At 41.2% G+C, this 24,285-nt stretch overlaps 1 protein-coding gene across 1 annotated transcript in view; it reads left to right on the top strand.

Moving 5' to 3' along the window:
• The window catches only part of LOC124723052 (F-box only protein 30-like), an 83,604-nt gene extending 75,382 nt beyond the window's left edge, over positions 1-8,222 (top strand). Inside the window, exon 8 of the mRNA XM_047248233.1 lies at positions 7,837-8,222. Coding sequence (XP_047104189.1) covers positions 7,837-7,951 — 115 coding nt within the window. The 3' untranslated portion in view covers positions 7,952-8,222. The remainder of the gene's footprint in view (positions 1-7,836) is intronic.
• The last annotated feature ends 16,063 nt before the right edge of the window (positions 8,223-24,285 follow it).

The raw sequence follows: 24,285 nt of genomic DNA on the forward strand, positions 1-24,285 counted from the left end.
GTGATGTATCTTAAAGTGTAACACTTGCAAAAAAAGACTAATATTACTTGTGAAAGCTCAGCTTCTCTTGTAGCTTATTAATCAAAAATGTCTCAAATGGCTCTAAGCAGTATGGGACTTAACATCTGAGGTCATCAGTCCCCTAGATTTAGAACTACTTAAACCTAGCTAACCTAAGAACATCACGCACATCCATGCCCAAATCAGGATTCGAAACTGCGACTGCAGCAGCAGCAGCGCAGTTCCGGACTGAAGTGTCTAGAACTTCTCGGCCACAGTGGCCGGCACTTATTAATCTTCGAGATCTATATTATATGTGAAAGCTTAGCTTTTGTTGTAGCTACACTACATATGTTAATTTAAACCATTTAAGTGATGTTGCTATTGGCTGACAACATCCTGTTCCCTCTGCTCTGAATAACTGCTGTCATCGGCTGGCAAGATCATGTGACAAGAATTATGATTGGCTTACAAAAGGGCATTGCAATCTTGATTTCAATGCTTTGGCAACTAACTTGCTGTGCTTGGTGGAATTTGAATTTATAAGTCCATATTTACGAAAACATGGAAAAAGTATTTTCACCCGGGAAAACGTATTTTGTAACCGGGAAATCTGAGATTTTTTTTTCCTTGTCCACATATACACCCTGTGTGAGGGAGTAACTTGAATGATTTATGATGATGATGATGATGATGATGATGATAGCCGATGATATTTGTATGAGGTGCATCCAGAAAGTAAGTTTCCCTATCTTTTAAAACAAAGATAACATAGTTACATGAAAAACTTTATTGGCAACAGGTACAGCAATGTTTGAGCTATTTTTTGACATAGTCACCAAAATAATTAAGACACATGTCATATCATGGGATCAACTTTTGTATTCCTGTGTCATAGAAGTCTGTCGCCTCTGAATGGAACCAGTGTGTGACAGTCTTCTTCAACCATGGCACACAATTTCTTGAACAGCAGGTGCTTAGTGACAATTTCATGTGACAAGGCTCACGATATTCATGGAAAATTGCTGCTGAACTATGTAATCATGAAGAAATGGTTCTCCAGGATGTGCCGCCACACCAGCTCAAGCAGGTGATTATTGATGAGGGATAGTTGCCCATTCTGGTCTTCATTATGTGCACTTTGATGACCTTCAGAAAAAATCCTACACCAGTGACACATCATCTGTTTGCTCATGACGTTTTGCCCATGTAGCTGACAGAACAAATGATGAATTTTGATGGGCACTATGTTTTGTGCATTAAGGAACCTTACCACTGACAAAACCTTGCAGATGGTGGGGGAACAAATGAGAGACAACTTTTTGGGGCACTGCTGCCATGATACTGGCATCAGGTGGAACCTGTCCAGCTAGCATTTGATTGACTTGTCATAGATCTGTTGTGCATGCACAATCTTCCTGGCTAAATACATTGAGAGAGAGAGAGAGAGAGAGAGAGAGAGAGAGAGAGTAAACATTTACAGAACTTGTTAACAATCCTGTGTAAACAGTTTTTAATATAGACTATGTATTGTTCGTAGTTTGTTTGCTCCATTTTAATATATTACCATTTACTGGGAACAGGACCCCCTGCGGGTCTGGGGGGTAGAATAGGGCCGAGGTATTCCTGCCTGTCATGAGGCGACTAAAAGGAGTCTCACATGTTTCAGCCTTTATGTGATTGTCCCCTGTAGAGTTTGACTTCCATTTTTCAAAATTTTCCTGAAGAGCGAGCCAATTGGGAAAGGGCGCCTTACATGGTGCATGTCCATCATGCGCTGAGACCTATGGCATCCTTCATCGACGTGGATCTCCACTTCTGCTCATTCTCCAAAAGTTGGGCAAGGTCACCCTCCTGGGTGCGTATTTTTCCATCAAGTGTGCAGTATCGTTTTCTACGCTGATGATGATAGTGGACTTGTTTGTTTGCTTGCACCTGATATCCAGCACGGTAGCCAGTCCATTGTGGTGGGACCGCCATGTACCCTGTTGGTTGTGTGGCGCCGTGGGGAGGCCCCTTAGTTGGAGTGGGTGGCATCAGGGTGGATGACATGCGATGAAGTGTAGTACATCGTCTCTTGTGGTGGTCAAACACCAGCAGTCTCTTAAGTGTTCATGGGCTCAATTCAATGCACAGAAGTACGACCCCAAATTGTTCCCTTCCCTGGCACACCATGGATGGCAGCCACTCTTATTCGCCCCGTTACCTTGTATGTTTGAGAGCTGATGGGGAATCTTTCATGATGATGAAGCTTCAGTTTTTTGTTGACCATGTAGAGGACAAGTTTGTGGAGGCGGAGGGCTTGCCCAAAATGAGATGTGGGTCAGTCTTGATCAAAACAGCATCCTCTGCCCAGTCATTGGTGTTACTCGTGTGTGACAAGCTGGGGGATGTTTCTGTAACCATCACGCCCCATAAGAGCTTGAATATGGTCCAAGGTATCATATTTTATAGGGACCTTCTTTTGCAGTCTGACGATGAGCTGTGCGCCAATTTAGAGCAATGGGGTGTACATTTGGTTTGGCGCGTCCAACGGGGCCTGAGGAATAATCAAGTTGTCACCGGTGCCTCAGTCATAGCCTTTGAGGGTGATACATTACCCAAGAAGGTCAAGGTGATATTCTACCACTGTGATGTAAAGCCCTATATCCCTCCCCCAATGCAGTGCTTTAAATGCTGGAAGTTCGGCCATATGTCTTCCCGCTGTACTTCTAGCGTCACATGTCGAGATTGTGGATGCCCATCACATCCCAATACTCCATGTGCCCTGCCTCCCATCTGTGTCAACTGCGGAGAACACGATTCACCTTGCTCGCCTGACTGCAGGATGCTCCAGAAAGAAAGGAAAATCATGGAGTACAAGACCCTGGACCAACTGACCTACACTGAGGCTAAGAGGAAATTTGAACACCTACATCCTGTACGTATGACATCGTCTTAAACTGCCGCTACAACAGTTCTAGCCCCATCATCTCCGCCAACCCCAGTCACCTCTCAGAGCCGGAAGACTACACCTGCCCCCTTGATAATGGGGGCATTTCCTTCCCTGTTGCTCCTGCACCACTTACTTCGGGAACAATACCCCCCAACCATTGGGGATATGAGTTCCCTCTTCTGTGCCAGAGAAGTGTAAATCATCTTCGGCTCCTCTCGCTAGGAAGGGGTCCCATGGGTCACTCCCATCCCAGGTTTCCGCTAGTGGGAAATATGACACCCGCCAGTGGCTGAAGAGCCCCAAAGCAGCTGGTCATAGGGCTTCATGATCATCCTCAGTCCCAGAGACTGAATCAGTGGAGTCCTCCCAGCCAGGGAAACCCAAGGAGCATTGAGAGAAATCCTGAAGAAGATCCCCAAGACCAAGGAAATTGCGGTGGCACCCACACCACCACTACCTACAAGCTCTGCGTCTGCGGATGAGGTGGAGATTCTGGCATCCGCTGAGGATGTAGATCTTGCCATACCCTCAGACACAATGAATATAGACTGCTCAGGCAGTAAGTCAGTGGCAGCAGGTGACCCTGAGGCGTAAATTGCCTCATTGAATGTTACATGCCTTCCCAGTCTCACAGTGACGTCATCCTCCAGTGGAATCGCGGAGTTTTTTCCAGTGTCTGGCTGAGCTCTGGCAACTGTTAATTTTTACACTTGCTTTTTGCATTGGCCTCCAGGAAATCTGGTTCCCGGCAATGCGGTCCCCTGCCCTCCATGGCTATAAGGGATATTACAGGAACTGCGTTTATGTCCTAAACTCAGTCTGCAGTGAAACTGTGCCCCTTCAAACCCCTCTTGAAGCTGTGGCTGTCAGAATAAGGATGACACAGGAAATAACTGTCTGCAATGTATATCTTCCTCCAGATGGTGCAGTACCCCTGAATGTATTAGCTGCACTGATTGATCAACTCCCTAAACCTTTCCTACTTTTGGGAGATTTTAATGCCCATAACCCCTTGTGGGGTCTCAGTTCAACCTCTGCCTCTTAAATACTGGGGCCGCCACACATTTCAGTGTGGCTCATGGTAGTTAGTCGGCCATTGATTTATCAATTTGCAGCCCAGGACTTCTCCCATCTATCCACTGGAGAGCACATGACAATCTGTGTGGTAGTGACCACTTCCCCACTTCCTGTCACTGCTCCAGTGTCAGGCACATGGATGCCTGCATAGATGGGCTTTAAACAAGGCAGACTGGGAAACTTTCACCTCTGCTGTCACCACTGAATCTCCCAAACACGAAAACATCGATGTGATGGTTGTGCAGGTGACTACAACAATTGTTTCTGTGGCAAAAAATGTGATCCCTCGTTATTATTGTGCCCCCGGCGAAAGACGGTCCCTTGGTGGTCGCCTAAAGATGCTGAAGCAATTAAGGAGCATTGGCAAGCTCTACAGCGGCATAAATGGCACCCTTCCCTGGAGCATCTCATAGCCTTTAAATGGCTCTGTACCCACATTCGCCAACTTATCAAATGATGGAAGCAGGAGTGTTGGGAGAGATACATCTCCTTAAAGTCTGGGCAAGGATCAAATGTGTTTTTGGGTACCAGACCCCACCAGGTGTTCCGGGTGTTAACATAAATGTCGTGTTATCTACCGACACAATGGCGGTTGCCGAGCACTTTGCTGAGCACTATGCTCGAGCCTCTACATGAGCCTCTGCATCGGAGAATTACCCCTCAGCCTTTCGCATTCTCAAATGGTGGCTGGAAGGGACAGTCCTCGCATTCACTACACGCCACAGTGCATCCTATAATGCCCCATTTACAGAGTGGAAGCTCCTCAGTGCCCTTGCACACTGCCCAGACACTGCTCCTGTGTCAGATCAGATCCACAGTCAGACGATTAAACATCTCTCATCTGACTACAAGCAACATCTCCTCATCATCTTCAACTGAATGTGGTGCGATGACATCTTTCCATTGCAATTGCACGAGAACACCATTGTTCTGGTGCTCAAACCCGGTAAAAACCCACTTGATGTGGCTAGCTATCGGCCCGTCAGCCTCACCAATGTTCTTTGTAAGCTGCTGGAACGTGTCGTGTGTCAGTGGTTGGGTTGGGTCCTGGAATCACATGTCCTGCTGGCTCCTTGTCAGGGCGGCTTCCACCAGGTTCACTCTACCACTGATAATTTTGTGTCCCTCAAGAGTGCCATCTGAACTGCCTTTTCCAGACACCAACACCTGGTTGCCGTCTTTTTTGATTTACGAAAAGCGTATGTCATGACCTGGCAACATCATATCATTGCCATATTATATGAGTGGGGTATATTAGGCCTGCTCCTGACTTTTATCAAAAATTTCCAGTCACTTCATGCTTTTCATGTCCAAGTTGGTGCCCCCCTTAGTTCCTCCCCCAGATCCAGGGGAATGGGCTCCCGCAAGGCTCTGTATTGAGTGTATCTCCATTTTTAGTGGCCATTAATGGTCTAGCAGCAGCTGTAGGGCCGTCCGTCTCACTTTCTCTGTATGCAGATTTTTGCATTTCGTACTGCTCCTCCAGTAGTGGTGTTGCTGAGCAGCTACAGGGAGCTATCCACAAGGTGCAATCATGGGCTCTAGCCCACAGTTTCCAGTTTGCGGCCACAAAGTCAGGTGTTATGCACTTTTGTCAGTGTTGTACTGCTCTCATCTGGAACTGGAACTTTACCCTAATGACGATCCACTCACTGTAGTGGAAACATATCGATTCTTAGGACTGGTTTTCGACACCCAATTGGATTGGCTTCCTCACCTTCGTCAGCTTAAGTGGACTGCGCATCAGAATTACTATCTCCTTTTTACACCCATGGCGGTTCATCTCCCGCATCGGTGGCCCAGTTCAGGGCTTCCAATTGCAGTTTGTGTCCGATCCCTTCTTTCCGAACTGGAGTCCTTGCCTTTGCCACCTATACTTGTGGTACATTCACGTATACCTCCATGGTGTACACCTAGGCTGCGGCTTTGCGTTGACCTTTCACATGGCCCTAAGGACCCAGTTAACTCCATGGCTCTCCACTGCCACTTCCTCTCGATTCTTGACATGTACCAGGGCCATGAAGTGGTTTACACCAATGGCTCGATGGCTGATGATCACATCGGCTTCACGTATGTCCATGGAGGACATATTGAACAGCATTCCTTGCCTGATGGCTCCAGTGTTTTCACTGCTGAGCTGATGGCTATTTCTTGTGCTCTTGAGCTCATCCATTCATGCCCTGGGGAGTCGTTTCTTCTGTGTGCTGACTCCTTGAGCAGCCTACAAGCTATCGACCAGTGCTACTCTCGCCATCCTTTGGTAGCAACGATCCAAGAGTCCATCTATGCCCTGGAATGGTCCAGTCGTTCAGTGGTGTTTGTCTGGACCCAAGGTCACGTCAGAATCCCAGGCAATGAACGTGCCGACAGGTTGGCCAAACAGGCTACACGGAAACTACTTATGGAGATCAGCTTCTCTGCAACTGACCTTGTGTTCAGTACTACACTGCAAGGTTTTGTGGCTTTGGGAGATGGAATATCATAACCTCAGTACACACAACAAACTGTGTGCCATTAAAGAGACTATGAATGTGTTGGAGACCTCCACGCTGGCCTCTGTGGTTCTCTGTTGGCTCCACATTGGCCACACTTGGGTGACACATGGCTATCTTCTGTGCCGTGATGACCCACCTCAGTGTCGGTGTGGTGCCCGGCTGACAGTGGCCCATTTCTTGGTGAGCTGTCCTTCTTTGGCTGCCCTGAGATGGACTCTTCAGTTACCGGACTCATTGCCATTAATTTTAGCTGACAACACCTCATAGGCTAATTTAGTTTTATACGTAACAGTGAGTTTTATCATTCTATATAAGTTTTCATGCGTGTCCTTTGTCCCTTTGTATTCTCCACTCTAATGCTTTTAGTCCAGATGTTTCAATGTGTCACAGAATGGCTGGCTTTTCCTTTTTATTCTTGTGGTTGGCCAGCCACGGTCATTTGCTCTCTTGTTTTTATCCCTTCTACCTGTTTCTTGCTTCTCTCTGTGGTTTTCTTTTCCTGTTTTGTCCATAGTAGTGTTGGTTGTCCTTCTGTCATTCTTCTGGTTATTCCATTCTCCTGTTACTGTGCTGTACGCACCTTTCTTTTCTTCTTTCCATTGTGTAATTATTTTACCGGGAACAAGGGACTGATGACCTTGCAGTTTGGTCCCTTCCCCCTCCTTTAAACCAACCAACCAATACCTGGCTGGTACTTACATCCCACTTCAGTTACATGATTCACAAACATTATGAAAATGTTCTCACACTTTCACGTGAGATAACTAGATGCAGGTGGATGTCGTACACACAAATTCCATCCCTGAGGGGGGTGGGGGTGGGGGGGGGGGGGGGGGATGGCGACAGAAAGGGCATCTAGCGACCTTCTTCTACTAACATTGCCAACTATCCAGATTAACATTTCAACCTCATGAAGATGCAGGATAAGGGCATGATAAAGGTAAGTGGTATTTGGCGAACTAAATATTTACCAAGGGCTTCCTGTGAGTTAATGTATACAATCGAAAAATTACCATTGTAAGGGCAAAACTGGCTATGATTATCATGTTATGTGATTGTGTCTACAATCAAAAAATCACACTTAAATTTTCCCTATCACTAGATTATAATTATTACCTCTTTTCAGAATTCCAGTGTTTGCCCATGTCTGAAAGCATGCTAACTTCTGCTGCTTTGCCTTATAATTGGACTGTGCTGTGTATCATTGCAATTTCTATGAATGCTGTATTTTTAGGGGTACAATAAAAGTTAATTAGTGAAATCATTGTTTAATCTCTAATGCAAGGCTCCCTGAATATATACATAAACAATTTTATTCTTATTTTACAGACATTCGTATGATGAGCAGTATTATCGAGTAATACCACATGAGCTAACCCGCCGAATAGAACTAAAATGTTCCACCCAAAACGTAACGTTAACACACATAGAGAACGTGTGGTGATGCAGTAACTCAGTATATCTTGTATGAGAGGAATATGGATATCATCAAACCTCGCAAGTGTGACATCTCCATTTAGAAGTTGGTTCAGAAGCACCAAACTTCTTTTGTGGCTTCATTAAAGTTTTCCATATGTGTCCCTGTCTTTAAGCATCTAATGACATGACAAGATCAAAAGAAAATAGTATGACGTATACTGATGGAGATGGAAATGTGAAGACTTTTTTTCAGTACTAAGATAACTACTGCCTACAGTAAAAGTTTAATTAACGCACTGCCCAGGTTTTACATTTAATATTGGATATTCCTTATTATTTATTTCTTACTATGGCAACATAGAACTGAATTATAAAGTTCCTTGTACTACCCTTTTTTAACATTTTTTTAAAAGTATTTATAATGTGCAATGTTGACATTTTTCTTTGTAATGAAGGAATTGTGATGTGCAACATATAGTGAAACTAACCTTCCCAACATTGAATTATGTGCAACCATGTGAGTCAGATTTGGTTCATAGGTAAAGCACAGTCCTTTTTCTTTACTTTCTGTTGAGCAAGAGCACTGCCTAAATAGTACTTACTGTTGCTAAATAGGTTGTTGCTGCTGATGTATGAACATATATTGCACAGTATGTTGTTCTAATTTATTATTTCTAAAATATGTTATTAGTATCGATGTATTAAATTGAATTTATTCCTGTTACAGGCACATTTGAAAGTTTCCAGAACTGTCAATTTCAAGACTGGTTCTGCACAGCCATCCTATTTTGTTTTCAGATTCCTAACACCACCTCAATGTATTTAATAGGTGCAGGACTTTTTTATGTTCCTTACTCAGTGATGCTTCCAGTTAATGTTTGTAGCTTTTGTCAGTTACTTCTCTGTCTCAGTATTTCAGTCAAGCTTTCTTTAAGAGATAATTCATTTTATTCCAGTTTACAATTCCTAAAGCTTTCTTCAAATTTTTGTGTCATAAAAGTCTCTCCATTACAATTAACTGTAAGAGTGTGTTTGCTTCCTAAAAGTCTTTACTTTTTATATGGCCTAAGAAATTGTTCACCAATATCAGTCTCAGTTTTCTGTGCATTAAACTGACAAAGAAGTGACAGCTCATTTCATAAATTTCACATGTAGGGGGTTCATGTTCTTTTCTAAGCATGGTGATCATTGAAAATTTGATAGTACATTTCTTGTTTAATAGATTATGGACAGAGAAAGAATATTGCAAAATTTCTTAATATGTTCATAGTTCTACTAAAAGTTTTCCACTTTCGTTTCTTTGCTCTTATTGTTCATTTAATTTTAAACGGTTTGAGCCACTGGTTTCTTTTGTATGGAGGTATTCTTAATTCAGGTAATAAAAGAAATTTTGATTTTGTAATTACAAATGGCAAAATGATTGAAGTTTTAAAAGTTGTTTAAAATATCTGTCCCATAACAATATATCTCAGTCTTTAAGGATTCTTCTGTCCCATAACAATCTATCTTGGTCTTTAAGGATCTAAACAGCAATATTAGATCTAATCAAAGATAATGTAAATTGTTTCTCTAATGGGCATGATTTTATGTATGCAGTCAGGCATGAATTTGCCCAAAAAGTGTGGACCCAAATCCCCATCTCGCCATTGTGATTGAAGTAATTACCATTATGATTTCTATAATATTCATGGCCAGTTTTCTTCTTCTTCACCTAACATAGCTTGAGCTAAAATTTAGTGTCCACAGAATATGCATTTAGATTGTTGAGCATAACGTTAAAGGATAACTGATTCCTTCCTACTATCCTGCTGAAGTGGTGGTGCTACCATTTTACAAGTGCTTTAATACAGTCATGGTTCCACAAGGTAACACATGTTACTTGTTTCTGATGTGATAGTTATACACCGATTTTTGTGACATGATCAATTAAAATGCAGCAAACATCAATAGATACAAAAAGCAGCATGCCAGAACAACTTGATACCTCTGAGACTAATAAGTACAGAAAACTGACTTGATATTATTAGTACTGGGACAGTGAGTATTGCATTGAAGATAGAGAAAGTAGGGGTGATCAAGAGCTGAAAACTATTAGACTATTTCAAATTATATTGGAAAGTGTATCACAGCTTATTCATTGCTTATTCTGTAAAACAATGGGCAAAGCATATTAATAGAGCTGTCTTATGCTAAAGGAAATTAGAGAAGTGGTATACTGATTGTGTAATTTAAACAATAAAATTGTAGCTGATTATAAAATAGCATTGCCAGTAACAGAAAACATTTGCTAAAATATTAATTCATTGCTTAAAAGAAAAGAAAAGAAAACAACAACACAGGTGCAGATATTTAAAAATAAAGAATAAATATTGAAAATAGATTGTACGGCATTGCTTGTAGTGCTCTGACAGACTCTACATAATGGCTGACATTGTATTGTAATGTGACTCATTTGCAGTGTTTGTATCATTGTTGTTGACATAATATCAAAAACAGCATTTGTGTTGGTCCATGTGTACACATTGAAGTCGCACATCTGTTTTACCACACACTAGTTTTTCCATCTTCTTTTAAGATCCAGCAAGATCTTTTTCTCAGTAATTTAATCAAAAACATTTATTTATTGAAATTTTCAGTGATCACTCATTTCCAATTCTTCAAGGATGTCCAGTAGTAGTCTGTCACTAGCTCTATGCAAGACGTTGGAAGTTATGCTGTGGGTTTGCAGCAATATGTTTCTCTTTTTTTTCCCCATATAACTATCAACTGTTTTATACTGAAATAAGATCTGAGCACTTACACTACTCAAGAATGTATTGTTTCTCTAATTTGGTTTAGAATTTTTTTCATTGTTTTAGCCAAGAAAAATGTGTACTGTATGATATGTGCTCACATAGAATGTACTGCAATTTCATAGCTCTATGCCCCTGTTCCTTTTACCCTTCTCCACTCCTTCCCATTTTAATGGGATACTTACTGCCATTCATGACAGTAATGATTTCTGCTTGGTTTGCTGTAGTGATTTGCCTCACATGTATTGAAATGCTGTTGTATAAGTTGATGTTTTGCACGTTTATGACAAATCACAATTTGACAATTGGCGTAATAGCATCACATCAGAAGATGTCTATAACCAGCTGAAATTAATAATGTAGGCCTATGGGTTGCTTTGAATAACTGTGATTGAATAAAAACTTTGTAAATTGTACTTAAGAGATTACTGCACTTCATTAGGGAATGCAAATGTTTATTATTGCTGTGCTAGTTTCTAGTGACCATACTATCAAAAAGAACAGAGTTGTTGGTGTATTACCATATGGTATTCCATCACAAAACAAAGAAAAATAAATTTTTATGAGTTGTAGAGGTAACAAGTATATGAGACACCATATTTTATGAAGAATTTATATCAACTGTTCCTCTATTTTCTGCAACTTTATGAAAGATAGTAAATTGAAAATGATGGTTTCACTACAGTCTGTAAGGTACAATTAATTGAGTGCCAAGTATTAATTAATTCTGCTGTTCTTTCCCTTAGCATTTCACAGTCAATTACTTTGCTGTGACAGTTGACTGTAGGATTGCAAATCTTCAAAAGTAGCTATAAGTCTATCACATACTAGTGCAACAATATTGATTATAATTGTTTCTGAAGAGGATGAGTCATTTCATTTCCTTGCTATTGTGATCCATTCTCATGAGTCAGTGGTGTGGGAAACATAGTTTAAAATACCATTAAAAATGTCCACTAGAACCAATTGAAACTATTCACGATATTGAATTCGTTTCCTCAGTACATGTCTTCTACTCTTTGAACATCTTTTACTTTATATGGGACAAGGCTGAGTTCCCTACAAACTACCTTGTGTACAGTTACAAAGGTGACATTTTTATGCCGTGCAAATATATTTAAGGAGTTGTCAATGGTCTCAGGACTTATTTTCTTTTACTGATCAGGTGTTTTTTTTTTACACTTATCCCATGTGAACTGCTGGGATTAGGTGTGCCTGGAAATACAATGTACAAATGTTTTTAACCATCTGTGTGTACTCATTATATTCATAAGTGATACACCAAATAAGAAATATTTGTTATAACATGAACACCATTCTGAGTACACACAAAATAATGTTCATTGTGTTCCACAACCAGTCATTGAATGTGACCAACAAGAACACAAGTTCTTAGCCCAAGGTCACCATTTTTGACCAGATTGTGGAAACAAATTGTACCAAATGTTGGATTACTAACCCTTACAAAAGATGGTATTTGAAGTTAATGAAATGCAGAATACAGTATCCAGTTGTTAATGAAATACAGAATACAGTATCCAGTCACTCAATTCGTTATCATTTTTATAGGCACGTAAACACTGTTTGAATGAGGATTCTTACAAAGCTGTTCATACCTGTGTTTTCAGAAGATACAATATGAGAAAGAGCAACTTTTATACGTATCCTCATTTATACAGTCCATTAAATAGATAAATCGCTCTTTTGTGTAATCCAGTACTGATTAAGGTGAGCCTACAGTTTTATAAATTATGACAGATCAATAAAGTTAGTCAGGGAATCATCTTTCTCTGGTTCAAACATTCCATTCATCATAAACTGGTAATAAATGAACTTAGTGGGAATTGTAGGAGCAATAGTGGTTTTCTCTACATTATCTGGCAGCTGCTAGAGGGTGATGTGAATAACCTCACACTTCAGGCAGCAAGAATCATTGTTTCTCTCTCTCTCTCTCTCTCTCTCTCTTTCTCTCTCTCTCTCTCTCTCTCTCTCTCTCTCTCTCTCTTTCTCTCTTTCTCTTTCTCTACACCTACCTCTCCTTCCCTCTCCCCTCCCCCCCCCCCCCCCACCCTCTCTCTCTCTCTCTCTCTCTCTCTCTCTCTCTCTTCTCTCTCTCTCTCTCTCTCTCTCTCTCTCACACACACACACACACACACACACACACAAAAGTGTAGAAACTGGGATATTTGCTTTGAAATGTGCCTCTAACAGAGTAAGTGCTTAAATTTGTGACAAAGTTTAGTGTTTTCAATACACATAAATATAACAGATTGCTGAGGGTTGTGAATAAGGTGTGCATAAGTATATTTTGACAGTGAAGTAATTTAAAATGCATATGCAATAAACTTGCGTATTATATGCCCAAGTTGGTGCAATTCACAATATTCATTTGCCATCTCTCTTATACACAGTAAAACACATGATACTTTTGTTAGAATTAATGAATATTGAAGTTTAATAATTCAAATGGTGCATTTGTATGTAAATGAAGGAATGTGTGTTTCTTGCTGAAAAATGTGCCTTATGTTATTAATGTTGCCAGTTTGAGCTAATTGGAGGCATTCAGCTATAATGGTTTCTTTTAAAACCAAAGGATAGCTGTACTTTTCTATACTTGCAGCTCATTGCTGGTGTTGTTTATGAATGATTGCTGCATTTCTTGTGCACTGCATTTTGTGTGACTGTTATTATATATGTGATACAAAGACCTGAAAGTTACTAGTTATATTTATTAAATTCCAGGTAAAAGTTAAGACTACATTGCTATTTATTGGCAGGAAGTATACTGGCAGTGAAATAATTTTAGGCACTGTAAATTTTCATTGGATTTTATAAATTTTGCTCGTGTGGGAGATAAAACCTTTTGCATGTGTGAAGTTTTTCAAAGTTTTTTGTGGAACAAAAATTGATGTTCCGTGAAACAAAGATTTTTGTTAAAAAAAGGAAATAGTTTTTGTGAATGATTTACAAGTCCTGTGTAGTGGGCAATAATGTAATATGAATGTAGGAGTTGTAAAAGACTGACTACATTACAAAATGAATGTAATTTTGCAAGCAGCATTGTATGTTAAAGGAATCTGTCACTGTTACATGCAAAATAATTGTATATTTGAGGTAATGGTGGAGCAATTGATTACAAATTGAAAAGCTATTTTTGTGGAAAAAATATTGTGAGCACTCAACAGTATTATGTACCCATGTATTTGTAAACAGTCTGTTTGTTTTTATTATATTGCTGATATGTACTTCAGTTTGAGCGCCTTTCAAGAGTCATTAATACTTTCTGTTATTTTTATTCAAATAAAAACCACTGAATGGTACAACATTCTTTCCTTAATGTTTTCCCTATTACCTGTGTATTTCAGTTACAATTCATCAGGATGATAAATGATAAGGTAAAATTATCCCTCCTTTAAATATATCAAATTTTATGACACAGTTACATTAATATAAAAGAAATTATAATGTGACATGTCATTTTACTCTGAGTTGAAAGTGTGCTTAAAGAGGTTAACTTAAGTATGAGTTGTTGATAGGAACACATAAAAGAAAGAAAACTTGCCACATTTTGGAGTTATCCTTTGACAAACTTGAGTAAACACACACACACACACACACACACACACACACACACACACACACACACACACACCATGGTGTGAGCTAGGCTATTTTGCAGCAGATTGAGTGGTTGCATTGGGGATAGTGTCGGGTGCGGTGGGTAGAGGAAGAGGGATGCAGGGTGGGCGACTGAGGGTGGGTGGCTAGCAGCTCGGAGGGAGTTGGCTGGTTTGCGGGCTAGGAGTTCGGGAGGGCGGGGTGGCAGGCATATGGGCTGGCATGATTATAGTGGCTGGCAGAAAGTAGCACGTGCTGAAACTGATATGATTTGGGAAGGGGTGACAGGACAAAAGAAGGGGAAACTATTGAGTGGAGAATGTGGGGACAGTGGACTGTCAGAAATTGAGGTCAGGACAGTTATGGGAGTGGAAAATGTGTTATAAGGATAACTCCTATCTGCATACTTCAGAGAAGTTTGTCGCAAAGAGAAGGATCTAGATGGCTAGGGTTGTGAAGCAGCCATTGCAATTGAGCGTGTTGTACTCAGCTGCATTTTGTACCACCAGGTAGCCATATCAAATTTTATATATGACATGAAGAAGCTTGCACAGGATAGAGTAGCATGGAGAGCTGCATCAAACCAGTCTCAGGACTGAAGACCACAACAACAACAACAATGGCTGCTTTCACATGTGGCCCAGCCTGTCATAGATTTATCTCGCCAAATCAGAGACCAGGCCATTTGTGAAAGCAGCCGTGCCATGCATCAACTCTGCTGCAAACATTGTACAGCCTGATATGTTGGTATGAATGCAAACCAGCTGTTCAACAGGATGAATGGCCACACCAAACTGTTATCAAGAACAGAGTTGAACACCTTGTGGTACAACATGCAGTTAAGCTCAACGTGCTCAGTTTCGACGGATGCTTACAACCCAAGTCAGCTGAATCCTTTCCTCCATCACCAGCTTCTCTGGACTACACACACGGGATGTATTCTTACAACACATCCCCCATTACTGTAAATGTCCTGACCTCAATCTGAGGTAACCCACTGTCCCCACACCCTCCACCCAACATTTTTCCCTTCTTTTGTCCAGTCATTCCATCACAATTCACATCACATTCAGTGTGTGCTGCTTCTCACCAGCTACTACAATAATACCAGCACATATACTTACCACCCTTCCCTCCCACATTCCTAGCTAGCAAACTGGCCACTTCCCTCCAAGCTGCTAGCCACCCACCCCAGTCTCTCTCCCTGCCTCCCTCTCCCTCCACCCACTGTACCTGACACTACCCTCATGACTACCAGTCCACCTGCTGCAAAATAGTATTGGCACTCTTGTCTAGCTGGCACCATGTAAGGGCATAGGTGTGTGTGTGTGTGTGTGTGTGTTTTTCCTCTAGGTCGTCAAAGGAGAACTCCAAAATCTAGCAAGTTTTCTTTCTGTTATGTGTGCCTATCAACATCTCAATGCTTCTGCTTTTTGATGAGTTGTCTCCTTCAATCCTGAATTATTTACATTCTAAAAGAACTTTCCTTCAACATTTAACTTAAGAATGTGTACTGTTTGAAATTTACCCCAGTTGTATTATAAGACTTACCAATAAAAACCATCACCTTATTGTGTCAGCGGTTACTGAAAAGAAGCCAGATATTGTTAGTCTGAGTTTTTGTCCCTGTCTATTAGAAAAATAGGCATAATTAAAAAGTGGGTTGCAGTGACAGTAGCCAGCAGATGTGTATCAAATTGATTTTTTCTTCCCATATTTTAGACACTTATTGCTAATTCATGAAAACTGCAACACTAAGAAGGAATTTTGTAAAAGAATGGAAGTTACATTAAACATGGCATGTAGCTGTGCAAAGAAATTATAAAGTGAGCAAAGCACTGAAATTATACTACTTGCTCAAAACCAAAACATTTGAGGATATGCCACTTGCTGCAATTGGAGACACCGCACACTGCTGAATAAAATAAAATACGAAGCCTGCTTAAAAAGTATCCGACGTATGGCCAGAAAAAATATTTCGAATACCTGATGGGATTGGGACCATAATCCCCTTCAAAGTAGGCCCTTTGTGCTTCCACACATTTAGTCCACCGATCCTTCCACAGCTGGAAACACCTCTGGAGTCTTCTTTTGGAATGGTGTTCAGCTCCGTTGTCATGTTCCGCATTATCTCTTCTCTACTCTCAAAATGGGATCCTTTCAGGGGCGGCTTCAATTTTGGAAACAACCTGAAGTCGCAAGGGACGATGTCTGGAGAGTAGGGAGGTTGGCGAACGGGTGTAATTCCATGTCTGGCCAAGAAATTTTGGATCAAGTGGGATGAATGTGTGTGGTCATTATTCTGTTGCAGTTGCCAGTTTTTCGCCATTCACATGTCTGGTCTTTTGCGCCAAACTGCGTCACGGAGTCGCCGGAGAATATCTTGATAGTACTCCTTTGTCACTGTCCTTCCAGTGCGTATTCGTGATGCACAATTCTACGGACATTGAAGAAGACAGTTAGCATCACCGTGATTTTGCTTTGCTCCTGCTGCACTTTCTTCGGCCTTGGAGACTTGGATGCTTCCATTGCGATGTCTGTCTTTTTGTTTCTGGATTATACCCGTACACCCATGACTCATCTCCAGTTATCACAGTATTCAGAAACCCAGGATCAGTCTTGGTGGTGTCCAGAAGGTCCTGTGCAACCTCAAAACGGAGGTCTTTTTGTTCCGATGACAACAACTTGGGCACGAATTTCGCAGCCACTCGGTGCATGTTCAAATCATCACAAAAAATTGCGTGTGCAGAATCCTTACTCACTCCAACCTCTTGGGCAATCTCCCACATGGTCAAACAATGATCTGCCATCACCAAATTTTGCACCCTCTCAACAACAGCTGCACTCCGAGCAGTTTGGGGCCTGCCAGAACACTAGTCACTCTCCACTGATGTGCAGCCATTTTTGAATCAGTTGAACCTCTCCTTAATTTGTGTTACACCCATCGCATCTTCTCCATACACCTGCTGAATCTTACAGATTGTTTTGCTTTAAGAATCACCAACCTTTTGACAAAATTTGGTGCAGTATGTTTGCTTAACACATACAGTCATCTTGAGAGAAACAGTAATCCGACGAACCCAGTGTGTAGCATCTCACTCAGTGACCGACAGGCAGTGAATGATGAGCTGGAAGGCGGGGGACATAATTCACGCATGTGCATAAAGGTCTCTCTATTTATTTATTTATTGTTCCGTGGGACCAAATTAAGGAGAAGTCTCCATGGTCATGGAACGAGTCAATACATGAAATTATAACACGATAGTAGAAACGGATAAAATGAAATATAAGAAACATATTCAGGCAACAAGTCGTAAGTTTAAATAAAGAAAATCAACAGTGTAACACTGGAATTTGCTTAATTTTTCAGCTTTTCCAGGAGCTCCTTGACAGAGTAGAAGGAGTGAGCCATGAGGAAACTCTTCAGTTTGGACTTATAAGTGTTTGGGCTACTGCTAAGATTTTTGAGTTCTTGTGGTAGCTTATTGAAAATGGACGCAGCAGAATAGTGCACTCCTTTCTGCACAAGAGTCAAGGAAGTGCATTCCACATGCAGATTTGATTTTTGCCTAGTAGTAACTGAGTGAAAGCTGTTAACTCTTGTGAATAAGCTAATATTGCTAACAACAAACGACATGAAAGAAAATATATACTGTGAGGTCACTGTCAGAATTCTCAGACTATTGAATAGGGCTCGACAAGAGGTTCTTGAACTTATACCACATATAGCTCGAACAGCCTGTTTTTGAGCCAAAAATACCCTTTTTGAATCAGAAGAATTACCCCAAAAAATAATACCATATGATATAAGCGTCTGAAAATATGCGAAGTAGACTACTTTTCGTGTTGAACTTTCACTTATTTCAGATACTGTTCTAATGGTAAATAAAGCAGCATTTAGTTTCTGAACAAGATCCTGAACATGGGCTTTCCACAATAGCTTACTATCTATCCGAACGCCTAGGAACTTGAACTGTCCCGTCTCGCTTATAATATGCCCATTCTATCTGATCAAAATATCGGTTCTTGTTGAATTGTGAGTTAGAAACTGTAAAAATTACTGTGATTTAGCATCAAATTATTTTCCACAAGCCACGAACTTATTTCATTAACTAAATTATTTGATACTGTTTCAATATTACACACAAGATCCTTCACTACCAAGCTGGTGTCATCAGCAAACAGAAATATTTTTGAATCACCTGTAATACTACACTCCTGGAAATTGAAATAAGAACACTGTGAATTCATTGTCCCAGGAAGGGGAAACTTTATTGACACATTCCTGGGGTCAGATACATCACATGATCACACTGACAGAACCACAGGCACATAGACACAGGCAACAGAGCATGCACAATGTCGGCACTAGTACAGTGTATATCCACCTTTCGCAGCAATGCAGGCTGCTATTCTCCCATGGAGACGATCGTAGAGATGCTGGATGTAGTCCTGTGGAACGGCTTGCCATGCCATTTCCACCTGGCGCCTCAGTTGGACCAGCGTTCGTGCTGGACGTGCAGACCACGTGAGACGACGCTTCATCCAGTCCCAAACATGCTCAATGGGGCACAGATCCGGAGATCTTGCTGGCCAGGGTAGTTGACTTACACCATCTAGAGCACGTTGGGTGGCACGGGATACATGCGGACGTGCATTGTCCTGTTGGAACAGCAAGTTCCCTTGCCGGTCTAGGAATGGTAGAACGATGGGTTCGATGACGGTTTGGATGTACTGTGCACTATTCAGTGTCCCCTCGACGATCACCAGTGGTGTACGGCCAGTGTAGGAGATCGCTCCCCACACCATGATGCCGGGTGTTGGCCCTGTGTGCCTCGGTCGTATGCAGTCCTGATTGTGGCGCTCACCTGCACGGCGCCAAACACGCATACGACCATCATTGGCACCAAGGCAGAAGCGACTCTCATCGCTGAAGACGACACGTCTCCATTCGTCCCTCCATTCACGCCTGTCGCGACACCACTGGAGGCGGGCTGCACGATGTTGGGGCCTGAGCGGAAGACGGCCTAACGGTGTGCGGGACCGTAGTCCAGCTTCATGGAGACGGTTGCGAATGGTCCTCGCCGATACCCCAGGAGCAACAGTGTCCCTAATTTGCTGGGAAGTGGCGGTGCGGTCCCCTACGGCACTGCGTAGGATCCTACGGTCTTGGCGTGCATCCGTGCGTCGCTGCGGTCCGGTCCCAGGTCGACGGGCACGTGCACCTTCCGCCGACCACTGGCGACTACATCGATGTACTGTGGAGACCTCACGCCCCACGTGTTGAGCAATTCGGCGGTACGTCCACCCGGCCTCCCGCATGCCCACTATACGCCCTCGCTCAAAGTCCGTCAACTGCACATACGGTTCACGGCCACGCTGTCGCGGCATGCTACCAGTGTTAAAGACTGCGATGGAGCTCCGTATGCCACGGCAAACTGGCTGACACTGACGGCGGCGGTGCACAAATGCTGCGCAGCTAGCGCCATTCGACGGCCAACACCGCGGTTCCTGGTGTGTCCGCTGTGCCGTGCGTGTGATCATTGCTTGTACAGCCCTCTTGCAGTGTCCGGAGCAAGTATGGTGGGTCTGACACACCGGTGTCAATGTGTTCTTTTTTCCATTTCCAGGAGTGTATAAGGCATATCATTTATATAAATAAGAAACAGCAGTGTCCCCAGCACCGACTCTTGGGGAACGCCCCACTTAACAGTGCCCCATTGGGACTGAACATCACTACCACTCTCAATATTGCGGAGAATTACTGTATGCAGTGGTGCCACTCTATCGTCTCTATTTTGCACGGGAAAAGCAAAGGTCAGACACTTTTTAGACAAACCTCGTAGACTTTCAAAACATTCTTGAGGAATGACATTCTATATAACTTCTGTAAAACTCTAATATTTACCTTTGGTGGTTACTAGGTATATGTGAAGACACATACATACCTTCAGAAATTATCTTTCAGTGACATGTTAGAAGAATGGACAGAATAGATATGGATCATCTGCCATGCAGAGAAGTATTCATTTGTCCTCCTCAGTCTTTCGTGGTGGCATGCCTGAATAAAAGTTTTTATTCAAAGGAGTATTCTTGTTGTGTATTGTCCAGTTGATACAGCTCAGGGACTGTGTTAACAGCTCAAGTTGTCTCTCTGAGAAGAATCATTACACTGAAGATAATTTGTGAATTTTGTTTCATTTTCTTTGTATCATTTCAGTTTGCTTTACTTACACCAGATGTAAGTACTGTAATATGTAAATGTTGTCTTTTCTTCCCCTTTAATACAGAAATTGAAGGCACCAATAGATCATAAGCAAAACATAACTGTTCTCAGTATATCACTCTAAATATGACCTTATACTATCATGCCATAAAACATTTACTCTGAACTGATCTGTCAGACCACAATGGTGAATTTGCAGTTACCATAACAGACAATACATCAGTCCAGAAGTGTAGTTAACCCATTGACTACTGCAGACGAACTAATTACAACCCACTTGGGCAACAGTGAAGACCTTGCTTTTGTGTGCCACACCACATTGTCTGTCACCTACTTGCACTGAGTGTGTTGCATTCATTGTGCTATTAGATGTAGAGTTACATGTGTGCCCCACCTTGTGCAGAATATTTCTGGAGCATTTGCAGTGTTAATTTTCATTGCCTGAATTTTTTCACTGCCAAGACAATAAAATGCAGGGACTACTAAAAAATTCAGACTCATAATTTCAGAAAATAGCTTCATAGTTGAAATTTCAAGATCTGCCAATAAATTTACCTCTATTCATAACTGGTTTTAGTCTTGAGATGATCTTCAGCTATCTTAAGGTCATTTATAACATCTTACAAGGCAGTATTAAAACTTCAAGTAGCATAAAATACATCCTGTTTTACTGCTGTGAGGTGGTAAAATGCATTGAATTGTTAATAATGGGACACACTGAACATCGTTAATCTTTGTTCTATGTGTCCAGCTGGATTCCAACATTTTGTGTAGTCACTCTGCATGCATCTCATATGGCCTCAGTAGTTATGGATGCTTTGTGAAAATTGCTTTCATAGCAGGGAAAATAGCGGTTTGGTAAGCAGGTGATTGTGTAATAGTGAAGAACCTGTATGCCTGATGTACAGTGAGGAGCTGCGGCCAGTGGCAAGTGGTGGCTCCTTAACCTCGGCACAGAGGCTAGGTATAGGGTTGGTCCTGCAGGCAACTCTAGCCAGACTAATCCCCTCTTGGTGGGTAGCATTTTGATTGTCTTGAGATATGTGCATTCATTCTGTATCAGGGATTTCATGAAAGGTTTATAATGCTGTAGTAAATGTTCCCAGTCTGCTACACAAGACCTATGGCTAAGGCACTTCAGGATATTCAGTGCCTTTGGAGACCTTTCGTTCTGGTTCCTTAAGTGTGATAAACATGACAACATTGAATTAAATAAGAGACCAAGAAATTTCTTTGGAATTTAAAACGATGTCCCTTATTTGCAACTCTGGTAAAAATTAAAAATTGGTCAAGTACAGTTAAAACAAAAAAAAAAAAAAAAAAAACACACACACACTTATATATAGAAAATCCAAAATTTGTATGATCAGCCCACTCTTCCAAACTTATAATAGTATGTTGCAGTTGGCAGGATGCTATGAATAGGGCTGGAAGAGGAACAAAATACTACAAATAAGGAACACAGCACTTTCCTTCTTACTGTGGATGTTATACTCTTTATAACAATAGAAAATAGAGCTACATTCAAAATGCTGCCTTGAGGGACACTATTCTCCTTTTAAAATGTGCCAGACAGTAATTCGCTACCTCAGTATCTAAAGAATTGTTTGTGTGGGAAGGACTTTAAGATATAGGAAGTCACCTATGGAAGCTCCATTGATGGAGCTGTCCAAGAATATTGTGCCTCCAAGCAGTATCATATAACTTATCTACATAGAAAAAATATGCCTATAGATTGCTTCTGTGTAAGACAGTCTGTTGTAGAGCTATGTCCAGGAGGTCAGGTTATCAGTGGTGGAACAATACCCACAGAATCCACACTGAGAGAGGCAAATGTGTCATCTCTTGGGTCCACACAGGTGTCAATGTACTATTCACTCCGAGATGTTTCCTACACAGCAAGTTAAGGTGGCACTTTGATAACTATTGGGGCATGTTTCATCTTTTCCCACTTTTAGGAGGGGGACTAAAATTGACTCTCTCAATAATTTGAGAAACTATCCTGTCTGCCATTATTTATTAAAAAGTTCTAGAAGTATTTTTGTTGGTTTTCCTCAAGTTGCTACAGCTTGCTGTACTTTATTCAGTTGTGACCAGGTGTTGTATCATGAGGCTCAGGAAGACCCAAATCATGCACCTACATGGAGAAGGGCCAATTATAGGAGTCTTTTGTCATGGGATCTTAAGTCCAACCATCCCTTTCCCTGTTTGGACAGTGTCGCTGGAATTCCAGATCAAGGTTAACGGTACAGTGAGGGCCATTTTTATTATATACAGGGTGATTATGTGATGATGTTACAAAGTTTCAGGGATGATGGAGAAATGTCCGGAAATAACCAATTCGATAGTTATGAGTAAAAATTGTTCTGATACCTCTAACAGCGGAATACAAGGACCAGTAGTGTTGTTACTGGGACTGTAGGTTCCTGGATCATACCCAATTTGCTATTCATCAATGGGTGTGGTTCCAACATAGTGGAAGCCCACCTCACATTGGACTGAGGGTTTGTGAACACTTGGATCAGACATACCCTGAAAAGTGGATAAGCAGAGGAGGCCCTATTTCAGGCAAGCATGTTCACCTGATCTTACCCCACTTGATTTCTTCCTACTGGCCCATGAGAAAAGTCTTGTGTACAAGATGTCTGTTGAGATGGATGAGAATCTCGTGGCAAGAATTCTCACTGCCTGCAACACTGTTCAAACAACCCCGGGGATATTAAAATGGGAATGACAGAACTTTGTGCAATTTAATGATATGTCTGTGTTGACACTTTGAACAACTGTTGTAAATGTAGCAGCTTGTGTAACTTTTGCAACTAAATGGAATTCATTACTACTGTACCACAGTCTCTCAGTCTCTCTGACATCAAGTTATGTGTGCCATTACTAGTCTATCAACAGGTGAAATTATCTGAGTGTGTTGGGGAGTATTTAGTGAGAATTCTGTAGGTTATGATCAGAATTCAAAGGTTGGAGCCCTCAGTTTGATTGCTATGTGAGACTAAGGAAGAACTTCAGTAAATTTTCACTTCTACCTTTCAACTTGGTCATTTCCAGATTAGGTTCCCTTACCTTAAATTGATACATTTACCCTTCTCCATCATCCCTGAAAGTTTGTAACATCATCACAGACTCCTGCTGTATATACTCCTAAGCTGAACTTCTGGTGTGGACCCTTCTGGATGACATTTTTTTTTATAATTAACCGGCAAAAACAACACTTCAGAGCAATTTTTCAATTAAAAGCCTATAAGGCACAATTAAGGCTTGTTATTTAATTTTTAAAATTTTGCTGTACAATGAAGTTATTTAATGAGGTGATGAGATTTAAAAAATGAAGAGATTGGGAATCATTAAGGTATTCAAATTGATTTACTAACATTACTTTTAAGAACTATGTTCCTTAAAAAAAAATCTGAGATTCATGTCCATGCACAAACCAATAGTTTAATTTTGAAAATGACATAACCATAAACAGTTTGTAGTAATATAATTATTAAGACAAATAATATTTTTATAGAAATTCATTTGTATTAAAGAACTGAATTTGTTTATTTGACTATTGAATCTCCTGGTAAAATGCTTATTGTGGCTGCATGACCTTGCTATAATGTCACATTTCAGACACTATGGATCTTAAGACAGCTTGCACATTTCCTGCAGTATCTTGGTAACAAATAAAGTTACCCAAAAATAGTTTTCCCCAGTTTAAAGAACTTG

This window comes from Schistocerca piceifrons, chromosome X (assembly GCF_021461385.2).
Source record: "Schistocerca piceifrons isolate TAMUIC-IGC-003096 chromosome X, iqSchPice1.1, whole genome shotgun sequence".
NCBI lineage: Eukaryota > Metazoa > Arthropoda > Insecta > Orthoptera > Acrididae > Schistocerca > Schistocerca piceifrons.